The 14,145-nt window shown below is 39.4% G+C and overlaps 1 protein-coding gene across 1 annotated transcript in view; it reads right to left on the bottom strand.

The window, feature by feature from the left end:
* Positions 1–2,241: 2,241 nt before the first annotated feature.
* Positions 2,242–14,145, bottom strand: part of LOC118387799 (potassium/sodium hyperpolarization-activated cyclic nucleotide-gated channel 1-like) — a 129,936-nt gene continuing 118,032 nt past the window's right edge. Inside the window, exon 8 of the mRNA XM_035776520.2 lies at positions 2,242–5,379. Within this exon, the coding sequence (XP_035632413.2) occupies positions 4,268–5,379 (1,112 nt within the window). The 3' untranslated portion in view covers positions 2,242–4,267. The remainder of the gene's footprint in view (positions 5,380–14,145) is intronic.

Here is a 14,145-nt window from a genome sequence, read left to right as displayed (position 1 = left end):
GTAACTGCTGATAAACTCTATTCCTGATGGCACCGCCACCACCACCCCCACCCTCCTTCATCATATCATCCCTCCATCCCACCATTCTCCTCTCACTCTATCATCCCTCCATCCCATCACATTCCTCTCAATTGTCTCTCTGTCTTTAGCTGTTTCAAATATCAAAAGAGAACATGTGACCTATGAGAGAGTATTGGTCTGTCTGTCTGTCTGTCTGTCTGTCTGTCTGTCTGTCTGTCTGTCTGTCTGTCTGTCTGTCTGTCTGTCTGTCTGTCTGTCTGTCTGTCTGTCTGTCTGTCTGTCTGTCTGTCTGTCTGTCTGTCTAAAACCATTGAGAAACAAAATGACATGCAAACTCAGCAGCTAAATGACAATGTATTTTATTTTCTATATTTTAAAGGTTTATTTACAAACAAACAAAAATAAAAACAGAAATCCACATTTTTTGGGGGACAAACACCGTTTGTCTGCATATAGTTGTAAGAAAGTTTTACATGTACCTTTCCTTAGCCTGTGTCAAGTAACCAACTAATTGCTTATTTTTACCCAGCCTTGGTTAATTAACATGAATGAGCTCAACAATGATCCGGTGTGTCAGCAGGGTTTAAGGGGAGTGTATGTGTGGCTCGTTACAACATTATCTCCATCTCTCTCTCCAACATTTTCGTAAAAATATTAAACCTGTACTGTCGTGGTCGTAAACCAAAAGGTCCGGGCCCGTATTCACAAAGCGTCTCAGAGTGTGAGTGCTGATCTAGGAGGATCAGTTTAGTGCTGTGTCCATATAATCTTCATTATAATCTAAAAGTTAAAACTGATCCTAGTTCAGAAATTCTACTCTGAGGCTATTTCCTATTTCCTTTCTCTGGGCACTGTTCTTTTGTTATTTTTGCATTAAAATATATATATATAGAAACTTATGTGCTGGTTTATTCAGTGTTCTCCATACTCCTAAAATGGTAAACGCACATGTCCCTTCATGCTGTGCTACATACATCATCATAATGCCCATTCCAGAATACTAGCTAGCTGTGGTCAGAATTATTGTGAGAAAAGCACATAGGAAACTTTCCCTCCAAAGGCATGCATCAAAAACAGCACAAACCAACAGTGCTGCTATCCATCTGAACTGTGTACAATACTAGTTCCTATACACGTACTATGGCAGAACAGGATTAAGCACTCTTTGTTGGAATAGAACATCTCTCCACGTTTAGAACCCTAGAATGGGCCAGAGAGTTCCAATCTAGAATCTAGATAATATATATATCGCTCTTAACCTTCTTTACACTTAATCTAACTGACTGAAGAGTCTGTATCGGTTTTCAAAACAAAGAAAATGAGTTAGAATGTTTTGCTTTGGCCAGTTTCATTCCACGCAACATTAATAATCAACCCAACATCAGTGACTAGCTACAAAGAGAGTTACACATGTGCTCAGAATTTCTATAATGTCTAGTCAACTTGCCATGTTATACCTTCCCAGTTCTATAGACTGCATTTCTTACTATACTAGTCATTACTGTAATTCTGAGAATGCTAGAATATAATGGCAGAACCATTTTATAGAAGTTCACATTGTGTTAAAAAATTAGAAACTTATAAATTGTCTGTCGGCAGGAAGACTTTTCTTTCCATTGAGATGAATGGGATTTTTAAAAATTCATTCATGCCACACTATTCTATCACATTATTCACAATACATGATATGAAAGGCTAGTCAATGAATAGAAAATGTTAAAAATCAACAATAAAAAAACGCTGACAGAATATAACATCCAAAATGTAACACATTTGAGTTCTTTCAGTGGACGAAATAAACAATTTCATGAAAAAATAGGGAATAAAATTGCATCAAAATTAATTAAACATTTGCAGTCAAGATATAATATTCAACAATGATCCATATTTACAGTAATTCCAAAGTGGCATATTGTGTGTGGGTCGTCAGACATATAATAACTGACCATTGCTGTAGGCAACTCACCCAACACACCCACAGTAAAAAATTATTGACAACTTCATGTACACATTAAGAAGGTATTTCTGTATTGTGTAGCATGAATATATTGGTAAAATTAAAGTTATTGGTATTATCCATTTTATTGAAATCATATATAGCATCTCTAGAAATAATATTGTTCCAAAGATGGAGTAGCATAAAGAGGAAACACTCTGTAGTTTTTGGAAATGTGAATTGAATGTAGGAGAATATAACACAATAGATCTGGTAGAAGAAAATACAGAGAAAAAAACAACCATTTATTTTTTACTTCCACCATCTTTGAAATACAACAAAAAGGTCGGAAATCTAGCCATCGCTCTGATTGGTGTCCGATGGTGTCCACACGATGGCGGCAGTGTATGTGCAAAGTTTCAGACGGATAACTTGAAGTATGAGTGAACTACATGACATTTAGTGTGAAGTCACCCAGGTACATTTGGGCAAATCGTGTAGGAGGCATTTACATTACATTTTTCTGCACAAGGATAGCAGCAACATTTTGTGACAGATACGAGGTTTCCGCATACTCCCGTGGCACATTGGCTATCTAGCTAGCTTTGTTTGACCCTGATTGGTGCTTATTTGACAAAGTTATAGTCAATTAAGTGAAGAGTGCCCGCGTCATAGGCATGCCATGAAGGCGTCGCTCTCTGACCAAATTTGGTGTCCTATAGGATATACTACACTCTGAATTATATAGTGAAGTCTGGTTACGTTCTAGGATCTCTGCGGAATAAATACGAACGTGATTCTACTGGTTGAAACAACGTTTAGTGTTAGATTTTCACAGATTCCTGCTTTGCAACTTGAATGTGTGGAAATGCTAGGATATTTTTTTAGGATATGAAAAACGATTTTATCTAACAAAAGGACATGTTATCTCTGGGAACCTTTGGATGATAAATCAGAGCAAGATTTCAGAATGTAAGTACACATGTCACCTTCAGAGGTGAATATATCAAACCTATCGTGGTGAAAAGTGTTTTGTTGTTAGGAGCTCTCCTCAAACAATAGCATGGCATTTTTTCACAGTAATAGCTACTGTAAATTGGACAGTGCAGTTATATTAACAAGAATTTAAGCTTTCAGCCGATATAAGACACGTATATGTACCAACATTTGTTGTTTCTCTCAAGTCTGCGATCGTGACACAAGGTGCTGCATGATTTACAACTGTCCCGTTGACGGGACGCCTATCCCTAATAATTGTTTTAATGAATTATGAAACAAGGACATAAATACTATACAGACAAATAAGGATTCTCAGTTTGACTTCAGAACAGGCATTTCTCAGTATCAAGTAGTGCTAGCTATTGCATTAAGGTTTTCTTATCTCGAATGAACATATGTATCCAGGTCCCTGAAAGAAGTAAGATACTGTTATGATTGAGAGTGCACCACACAGTATCTGCAAATACTAGATCTATAAAACTATTTACAACACACATATAGATAATCTTCATATCACAGTCTATTATAAATGTACACCGTTTTTTTAAGCAACATTACATAACGTCTATCACTGTCTGAAATTAGGAATAGAAAAAACAGAATCATCCATCCATCGCCACACAACATCCTTCTTTCCAAAAATAAAAATAAAAGCAGCAATTATATTTATTTCATTACCTTTGGACCCGAACCGCTGTAGGAAGATATTGTGGCTCAAGAGGATGTATTGTTGAGAGCAATGGAACACCTAGCTACTGTACTAGTGTTTGATTGCTAAGATGAGATAAAGGTTCCACTAATTTGTTATCTGATTTATGTTTGAGTGTGTGCTTTTTGACAGTTTCAAGGTTGCGTCAGTTATTCCACAGTGGTGACAAAGCTGCGTTGTATGAGATGATATTTGTTCCTCTTTTCGCAGGTACAAAACAAAAAATATAAATAATCACGATTCATCACGACGCATTCCAGTTTACAAAAACAGAAAAGAACAAACAAACAAAAACACCCCCCCCCAAAAAAAAATATCCATACATTGTATATTTATATTTTTCGGAAAGAAATACTCATGTTTTATATACTAGAGCTTTTAAATAGTCTTTGCCAAATATTCTAGTTGGATTTACAAATATTGATATATATTTGTTTAATATACATTCTTAAGTTTAGGAAGAAAATGTGTCTAAAATATAATACAAGGGTAGTCTGTACAGGAATTCTATGAGGTTATTTTTTCTGAAGAAATTCGTCTATCTTTTCTTGTATCTCCATTAAAAGTGAATTCAAACAGAAGTTTAAAAAAGTCAAATGGGATCATAAATTTGATGCGTACCGCATCTTATCTTGGTCGGTCTCTGTACTACTTAAGTTAGAATCTCTTCTAGAATCTTTTCTAGAACCTGTGGAATCCCTGTGCTGGGCTGTAGAGGACGCCTCTCTCACCGGGGGAAATGCTCCCGATGACATCTGGCGGAACAGGTTGACCCTCTGGGGCACTGTGGTGTGGAGACCGCTCTGCATACCTGGCCCCTGGACCGCAGCCACCGGCAGGGCGATGGAGGACAGGAAGTCCCCGGACGCTCCAGGGTGCGCTCTGGGCCCCAGGGATGTGTCATGGGGCAGTGAGGGTTGGGAGGCAGATAGGTGGCGTACATCTTGACTCAGGCTTCCAGACTCGAGAGTATGGCTGCCCTTGTGGAGAATGTCACTCCTCTGAGGTGAAGGGACTTGCTGCTGTGTTGGCTGCTGCTGCTGCTGCTGTGGTTGTTGTGTTGCCAAGGAGGCTGCAGCTCCTCCTGTTTGCTGGGGCAGCTGTTGTGGTTGCTGTGGTAGTGGTTGTTGGGGTGGTAGGGCAGTAGGCAGCGGCTGCTGGAAAAGGGAGAGCTGGGAGGCGGTGGGCGAGCCATACTGGAAGCTGCGTCCCGCCAGCCCAGGGGTCTGCACAGGTGGACTGCACACAGCCGTGTTGCAGGATACTGGGGACATGATAGCTCCTTGCTGCTGGAGAGAGAGGGGGATCTGGGGGACAGGCGAGGATGAGTTCAGGCTGCTGTGGGAGACACTGGGGACAGGGTAGACACCCTGCGTTGAGGCTGGCAGGATGCGGGCGGTGGCTGCGGCAGAGGGAGCAATGACGCCCGAAGCACTGTATGTTAAATGGGAGGATGACTGCTGAAACTGGTTGGTGCCCAGGGCAGTGGTGTAGGGCTGCTGAGCAGGAGAGTTAATCATGGAATTTCCAGATATCGGGGTGGAGTTCATTCCGGTGACCGACATCCCTGTGACCGACTGCTTGCGGTCCACCATCATCACCATCTCCCTGTCCTGATGGATTATGTGCCTCAATATCTCGTTCTCCTGTGTGTTGAATACCCCAGCGTTCAGATCCTTCTGGAACTTCTGGAGGAGTAGGCTGTTCTTCTTTCCTGTTAGGAGTAGATCAGTTAGCGGTTAGGTTGACTTCAGCCATGGCACACATGTTAACATATTAACAAACCACACTATATACACTCCAGCAAAGGTGGATGTTATGACACTGGTTATTATGAGGTGTGATAACAGTGAGTATAAATGGGGGTGACTATGGTATAAGTATAAGGAAATCTGAGTGAGAGTACTGTAATAAGAAAAAAAACATCATAGTACATAGTGATAAGATATTAAGAAGTCAGAGGTAAAAGGTAAGAAATGAATATAGAGAGTAGTATAAGGATTTAGGATATACACCCCCCCCCCCCAAAAAAAAGGTTTGATTCTAATAATTTTCACAAATACACCATAGGAACCATATCTAATTAAAAAACACATTCAATTTACACCTTACTAATTTTAACTACACATTCAGTTGTACAACAGTTGGCTATAAACTGTAGAATACACTGTAAGGATTCAACCACCACTATTAAACATATTTCAACACATTCTAAAAACTATAGGTCCCCACTACTGTAACATATTTGTTTAATGACAGTTTAAATTAGTGACATGAAGTTATAAAACATTTTTAAAATACAAAATACAATGGATATAGAAAGTCACCACCCCCTTTCAAAATGTTCACATTTTGTTGCCTTACAGACTGAAATGAAAACACATAAAATTATACTTTTTCCAGCTTTATTTACACACAGTAACACACAATATCCAAGTGAGATTATTATTATTTTTTTTTTAATCCTACAATTAATTACGTGTAAAATAGTGAAATACCCTATTTGGATAACTGAACACCCCCCTTAGAATTACAATTGTAAATTTACCACCTTCCAGATCACAGACCAAGCTAATTGGCTTCAAATTGTGATCAATTGTAGTGACTTTGATTAGTTCAGAATAAAAGCAGTTGTTCATAGAGGACTCCACTGCTTAGTAGTACAATTCAAAGGAAAGAATCCACTATGGGCCGAAAGGTACTTTCAAAAGATCTATTAAATAAAGTTGTGGAAAGGCACAAGTCAGGGGATGGATATTAAAAGATTTGTCTATCCCTCGGAGCACAATTAAGACCATTGTTATGAAGTGGAAGGCGTATGGCACCACCCAGACCCTGCATAGATCAGGCCGTCCTCCAAACTGGATGACCGGGCAAGGAGAAGACTGATCAGAGAGGCTTCCAAGAAGCCAATGGCAACTTTGATGGAGCTAGAGGCCTTTATGGCAAAGACTGGTCAATGTGTGCATTTGACCACAATATCACAAGCACTCCACAAATCTGGCCTCTATGGGAGGGTGGAAAGAAAAAAAAAAACACTCCTCAAAAAAATCCACATCAAGTCTCGTTTGAGCTTTGCCAAAAAGCACATTTGTAGATTCCGAGGCCAAGTGGCAAAAGGTGCTGTGGTCAAATTAGACCAAAACTGAACCTTTTGACCTGAACGCAAAACGATGTGTCTGGCGAAAACCCAATACGTCTTTCCACCTAAAGAACACAATGCCTACAGTCAAGCATGACGGTGGCAGCATCCTTTTGGAGGGGTGTTTCTCTTCAGCAGGGACTGGAGCGCTTGTCAGGATAGAAGTGAAAATGGACAGTGCAAGATGCCGACAGATTCTTGAGTAGAACCTGCAGGCCTCTGCCAGGAAGTTGAAAATGGGAAGATGGTTCACATTTCAACATGACAATGACCCAAAGCACACCGCTAAAGCAATTGTACAGTGGCTGAAGGACAAAAAGGTGAATGGGCCTTGTCAGAGCCCCAACCTAAATCCCATCCAGAATCTGTGGAATGACTTGAAGAGTCACCATGCATTTTGACTTAGCTTGAACAATTCTGCAAGGTAGAATGTGCAAATATTACAAAGTCTAGATGTGCAAATTTAGCAGAGAAGTATTCAAAGAGACTCGTGGTAATTCAAGCAAAAGGTGGTTCCAACAAGTATTAACTCAGGGGGGTGTTCACTTATCCAAATAGGGTATTTTACAGTTTTAATTGTAATAAATTGTCACATTTATTTTAATATTTTTTTTACTTGGATAGTGTAGATTACTGTGCGTAACTAAAGCTTGGAAAAAGTCTGATTTTATGTGTGTTCATTTCAGGCTGTAAGGCAACAAAAGGTGAACATTTTGAAAGGAGGTGGTGGCTTTCTATACCCACTGTAAATACACTACCGTTCAAAAGTTTGGGGTCACTTGGAAATGTCGTTGCTTTAAAAGCACGTTTGTTAATGAAAATAACCACAAATTGATCAGAAATACAGTGTAGACTTTGTTAATGTTGTAAAAGCTGAAATAAATAATTCTCTCTACTATTATTACGACATTTCACATTCTTAAAATAAAGTGGTGATCCTAACTGACCTAAAACTGGGAATTTGTTATTAGGATTAAATGTCAGGAAATGTGAAAAACAGAGTTTAATGTATTTGGCTAAGGTGTATGTAAACTTCCAACTTCAACTGTATAATAATATGATTAGAATATATCTGAAAATGGATGTAGCAACTACAGATTGGCCCTTTAAGTCGATCAAAAGTGTATGAGTTTGAGCATGTGTCCATTAGGCCTATGGATTTATTTTTTATCAGCATGAATTAGATTGAGCGATAAAAGCCCCACTTTTATTCCATAGGCTGGGATCCTCACTATGCAGCTGATGCAAGAGTGCTGTCCACTGGTTTCAAAAACAATGATTGATAGGCAGCTTAAACTTCATGAATTCAACCATTATTGGGTTCAAATACACATTTAGATTTGGAGTCACACACCTGTCTATATAAGTTGACAGTGCATGTCAGAGCAAAAACCAAGCCATGAGGCTGAAGAAATTCTCAGAAGAGCTCTGAGTCAGGATTGTGTGGAGGCACAGATCTGAGGAAGGGTGCAAAACTATTTCTGCAGCATTGAAGGTCCACAAGAACACAGTGGCCTCCATCATCTTGAATATTAGTTTCATCAGATCAGAGAATCTTGTTTCCCATGGTATGAGGGTCCTTTAGGTGCCTTTTGGCATACTCCAAGCAGGCTATCGGGCTTCCTTCTAGCCACTCTACCATAAAAGCCTGATTGGTGGAATGCTGCAGAGATGGTTGTCCTTCTGGAAGGTTCTGCCATTTCCACAGAGTTAACTCTGGAGCTCTGTCAGAGTGACCGTTGGGTACTTGGACACCTCCCTGACCTGGCCGGGCGGCCAGCTCTAGGAATAGTGGCTGGTGGTTCCAAACCTCTTTACATTTAAGAATGATGGAGGCCACTGTGTTCTTGGGGGCCTTCAGTACTGTAGAAACGGTTTGGTATCCTTTCCCAGATCTGTGCCTCGACACAATCCTCTCTCAGACCTTTATGGACAATTCCTTCGACCTCATGGCTTGGTTTTTAGCTTTGACATGCACTGTCAACTGTGGGACCTTATATAGACAGGTTTTTGCTTTTCCAAATCATGTCCAATGTGTAGGTCAAGAAAAGATATAGAGGTGGCATTGTACTAGGTAGAAAATATAAATGTTGCTTTAAAATACAGGAATACACATATGAAAATTAAATAGGAATTTATCAAATGTTTCATTTTATAGGGAATTGGTACCTGTAAATGTACTCTTTCGGTTGTCCATGTAATCTACATTAATACTCTCATAAGCTGAACTCCCCAAAATTGGGCACTAGAAATACTTTTAAAAATATGTATAAGTTTACATGACTTATTTTATTGATTTCCCACCGTTTTATAAGTCAGAAGCAGCCATCCAGACTTTCCTAGGACCTTGCAAACACCCTCTGTCGAATAAACTCGCATGTGCCTTCCTCTGGTGGTAGGCTGCATCATTCAATCCATTTATATCACTCGACTACAACTTTGCATCAAATCGGCGGTCCTACGTAAAAAAAAAAAAGTCTCCAGCTCGACTGCTTCATGGCACAGACATGGCAAAGCAATCACTGAATTTGTCTCAAGCAAGCGGATCTAAATATATCATATTCATAGCTCTGCGATAAAGAATGTGACCTACACACTTCCTTAAACCTAAAGTAAGTAAAGAAGTAATTTTTGTCAAACATTTGTTTTATGTCGGAGGCAGACACATTGCATATGATCAGAACGACAAAATCAAGCCCTTTACATAGCCCTTCTCCCCTTGCCTATAGGAGGGACAGACGCAGTTTAAATGGCCCAAATTTAACAGATTTTGACTATCACTAAGGTTTGGACTATCACTATATGTTTGGTAAAGTAATAAAGAGGGTGAAATATTTTGGGAAGATGTTCCTAAAACATATTATAACAATATATGGACATATTATAAAATATGAAAAGGCTTCTTCATTCATACATTCTTTTTTGTTGTTGTCATATCCTCATTTTTGTATATGTTTTATTTGACTTTTATGGTGTACTAGATCATATGGGTTGAAAAGTGATTTTTTTCTCAGGCATAAATAAACAATTCCAGGTGAAAGCCAAAGGTCATAGCATTCTGGGGGATACTACTTTAATAAAATATTGCCCTCTTGCGAGATTGATGACTAAGTTCCTAGCAAAACATTGCAAAGTGGCTGTCAGTTCAACTGGTTTTAGCCTTATAATAGCTATCCTTTAGAAAATACAATGTTAGTGGCATTGTCATTACGATCATGGGGTATTGCCTCCCAGTTGGTATACGGTCAGCTGTACAGATGGCCGGGTCAACGGCAGGGCACATTAAAAACAACAGGATTTTAATATCCATAGCTTTGTGTGAAAGAGAATCAAGGGGATCCCTGGATTCCTAGTGAGGTAGTGTTGGGAAATCCATCCCTCGGTCTGCGTCGGAAAAGGAACCCCATTCTCTTTATAGTGAGCCAATAGGGCTCTGGTCAAAAGTAGAGCACTTTATTTAACTAGGCAAGTAAGAACAAATTCTTATTTACAATGGTGGCCTGCCGGGGAACAGTGGGTTAAATGCCATGCTCAGGGGCAGAATGACAGATTTTTACCTTGTCAGCTTGGGATTCGATCCAGCAACCTTTCGGTTACTGGCCCAATGCTCTAACCCCTAGAGAGCCAATGAGTACTTTATTAGCCATTCCACGGAAGTCAATCAGTCATTGGCTTGGCTGTGATTCCCTTGGATACGGACCAATGACAGTGCTGAACATTAAGACTCTGACCGATCACAATGCTGAACACTAGGGAAGTGGCTAGATGCTAATGCTAACACCAGACACTGAGTGCAGGGTTACAATAGACTTACATGACATCAGCATATACAGTATTGCTGAACAGAATGCTTCACCATTAAACACTGTGGATGGGGAGCACAACATGGCACAGACATTTTATTCCTAAAACATAAGGATATGGGATGGAGGACTGGGGTGGTGGGTTAAGGGGCCTTGTAAATCAGGTACAGTACAGTAAAATATCATACAGCTCAGCAAACTTTGACTCTGATCGAAGCTGAGGTTTGTAGAGATCACAATATTAAATGCTGTTTATTTAGGAGTAATTTAGCTACTGTATATTATGCACTATACCAAATACTGTATACCTAGCCATTCTGGTACTACTAAATCTAAATTAACAATCAAGGGAACTAGATAGGCATGCTTAGAAATGTCTACTGTAACTGACAATAGAAGTGGAATAGAATGAAAACATACTTGCTTCACTTTTTTAAACAATAAGCAACATTTCCTAAACTCAAGTTTCTAGTTATAGATTAACAGGTGAGGTTAGAGTATCTTTATGTATATTTACTGTTGCCCTGGTGTTATTCTTATACAACTTTTCCCCCAAAACTTTTCCCCATATTTCTGTTATATACAGTGCCTTCAGAAAGTATTCAGACCCCTTGACTTTCACATTTTGGTACGTTACAGCCTTATTCCAAAATGTATTACATTGTTTTTCCCCCTTATCAATCTACACACAATACCCCATAATAAAAATCAAAACTGGAAATTTCACATTTACATAAGTATTCAGACCCTTTACTCAGTACTTTGTTGAAGCACTTCTTGGGTATGATGCTAAAAGCTTGGCACACCTATATTTTCTTGGAGTTTCTCCCATTCTTCTCTGCAGATCCTCTCAAGCTCTGTCAGGTTGGATGTGGAGCTTTGCGGCACAGTTATTTTCAGGTCTCTCCAGATAAGTTAAATCGGCTTCAAGTTCGGGCTCTGGCTGGGTCACTCAAGGACATTAAGAGACTTGTGCCAAAGCCATGCCTGTGTTGTCTTGGCTGTGTGCTTAGGGTTGTTGTCCTGTTGGAAGGTGAACCTTCACCCCAGTCTGAGGTCCTGAGCACTCTGGAGCAGGTTTTCATCAAGGATCTCTGTAATTTGCGCCGTTCATCTTTGCCTCTCTCCTGACTAGTCTCCCAGTCCCTGCCACTGAAAAACATCCCCACAGCTTGATGCTGCCACCACCATGCTTCACCGTATGGATGGTACCAGAATTCCTCCAGACATGACACTTGGCATGCAGGCCAAAGAGTTCAATCTTGGTTACATCAGACCAGAGAATCTTGTTTCTCATAGTCTGAGAGTCTTTAGGTGCTTTTTGGAAAACTCCAAGAGGACAGTCCTGTGCCTTTTACTGAAGAGTGGTTTCCGTACCTTTGGAAGACATAGCTTAGACTGTAGCCTACAAAAGCCTATTCCTGCTCTTTTACCGCGATCCATCATCATAGTGGTCTCTGACTTGTGGTCAGACACACTCAAGTGGAACAAATTTAAACTTGCGCCTTTTTTGAATGCTGATTTAAATGTCATTGAGAAAACAGAGAAGTGTCAAAGATTTTTTTTCGCAAACCTCCTTTCTGAATTTAAAAGTAATCCTCAAAGTAATAATCTAGTTTTTCAAAAGTTTACAGTTACCGTTTCCCCCCTTCCGTTACTCCCAACCCACTTCATGGCGCTTAATGGTTTTTGCGACTGCACTTGAAAAATATTGTGCTATTTATCACAGACTACTTTGTGTCAAAGTTTAACAAGGACATTTGTTTTGAAACCATTTCAAATGTTTAAATAGTCGCAGGATTTGATGTCATCAACCCGGGATATGGCATATCTCGTTGGCTCTGGGGTCATCCTGATATAATCCTAATATAATCTTGTTTCTCATAGTCTGAGAGTCTTTAGGTGCCTTTTGGAAAACTCCAAGAGGTTAGGGTTAGGGTTAGCCTTTTACTGAAGAGTGGTTTCCGTATGGCCACTCTACCACAAAGGCCTGATTGGTGGAGTGCTGCAGAGATGGTTGTCCTTCTAGTAGGTTGTCCCATCTCCACAGAGGAACTCTGGAGCTCTGTCAGAGTGGCCATCGGGTTTATCGGGCGACCAGCTCTAAGAAGAGTCTTGGGGGTTCTAAACTTTTTCCATTTAAGGATGATGGAGGCCATTGTGTTCCTAGGGACCTTTAATGCTGCAGAAATGTTTTGGTACCCTGACCCAGATATGTGCCTCGACACAATCCTGTCTCGGAGCTCTATCGACAATTGAACCTTATATAGACAGGTATGTGCCTTTCCAAATCTTATCCAATCAATTGAATTTAACACAAGTGGACTCCAAGTTGTAGAAACATCTCAAGGATGACAAATGGAAACAGGATACAACTGTGCTCAATTTTGACTCATAGCAAAGGTTCTGAAAACGTATGTAAATAGGTTGTTTTCTCTTTGTCATTATGGGGTATTGTGTGTAGATTGCTGTGATATTTGTATTTATTTAATCAATTTTAGAATAAGGCTGTAATGTAACAAAATATAGAACATGTCAAGGGGTCTGAATACTTTCCGAAGGCACTGTTGTTTTCTTTCAACATACTGTACTTGGTTTCCTTTTTGGTGAAAGGATAGTACTAGTGTTTCTGATGAATATTTATTGTCTTTAGACATGAAACAAACTAAAATGCACTGAAATATATGGAAATGGGTAATCGGCTATTTCAGTAGCTGTTTCACAAAGCATTTTTGTATTTTGCTGTTTGTAAGGGTTGAACTAATGGCATGGTGATTAACTGTCAATCCATTATGAAACCCCATTGGGGGAAACCCCATTTTCTATTATGAAATAGAAAATTAAAAAAACTGAAACAAAAGGTGGTTAACAGAAATAACCACGAGAACAGCAATAAAAACAACAAAAAAACACTGATGTTGGTTATAATGACAAACAAAGGAAAGAAACTGCTGTCAAACTTGAACTACTTTTGAATATAAAAATGTATCCAAAACCTTTCGCTGATTGATGAGTTATCATGAGTAACAAACTTTAGTTTATTCAAAAACATACGGAACATTCCTGTTGCATCCCATTTTTAAAATGACTTTGCCACCTATAGGCCTGTAGATTAAAGCACATTAACTTTAATTTGACTGTGGCTTTAATCGATAAAGAGACCATTTTTAATTTGGAATTCATGCATTTGATTCGTTATCTAACCGACCAGTCTGTGCAGGTTTATCCCAACCTATGGTAATTACTGACGGGGCGGAACAGTGGTACCAATGCTGTGGTACACAGAGCTCAAGCACCTCACCAGGTGGTTGCTTGCTATGACGTCAGCCCAAACTCAAAAAATAGGAAGGGCATTAAGCTGCTTAGGTTTCCAGCCCTGTCTCTCTAACTGTTGTACTGAAAAAAATTCAATGATCAGCTAACATCTCAATTTTTTTGTTTTCTAATTGTTTTCTCAACAATTTTTTTTTTAAACTCTAATAATTCTGAAATAACTAAAAACATTAAAGAACTGGATGAAAATGGATTCCTTTAC

The sequence above is a fragment of the Oncorhynchus keta genome, unplaced genomic scaffold (genome assembly GCF_023373465.1).
Source record: "Oncorhynchus keta strain PuntledgeMale-10-30-2019 unplaced genomic scaffold, Oket_V2 Un_scaffold_1952_pilon_pilon, whole genome shotgun sequence".
Lineage (NCBI taxonomy): Eukaryota > Metazoa > Chordata > Actinopteri > Salmoniformes > Salmonidae > Oncorhynchus > Oncorhynchus keta.
This window is presented reverse-complemented; position numbering and strand designations above follow the sequence as displayed.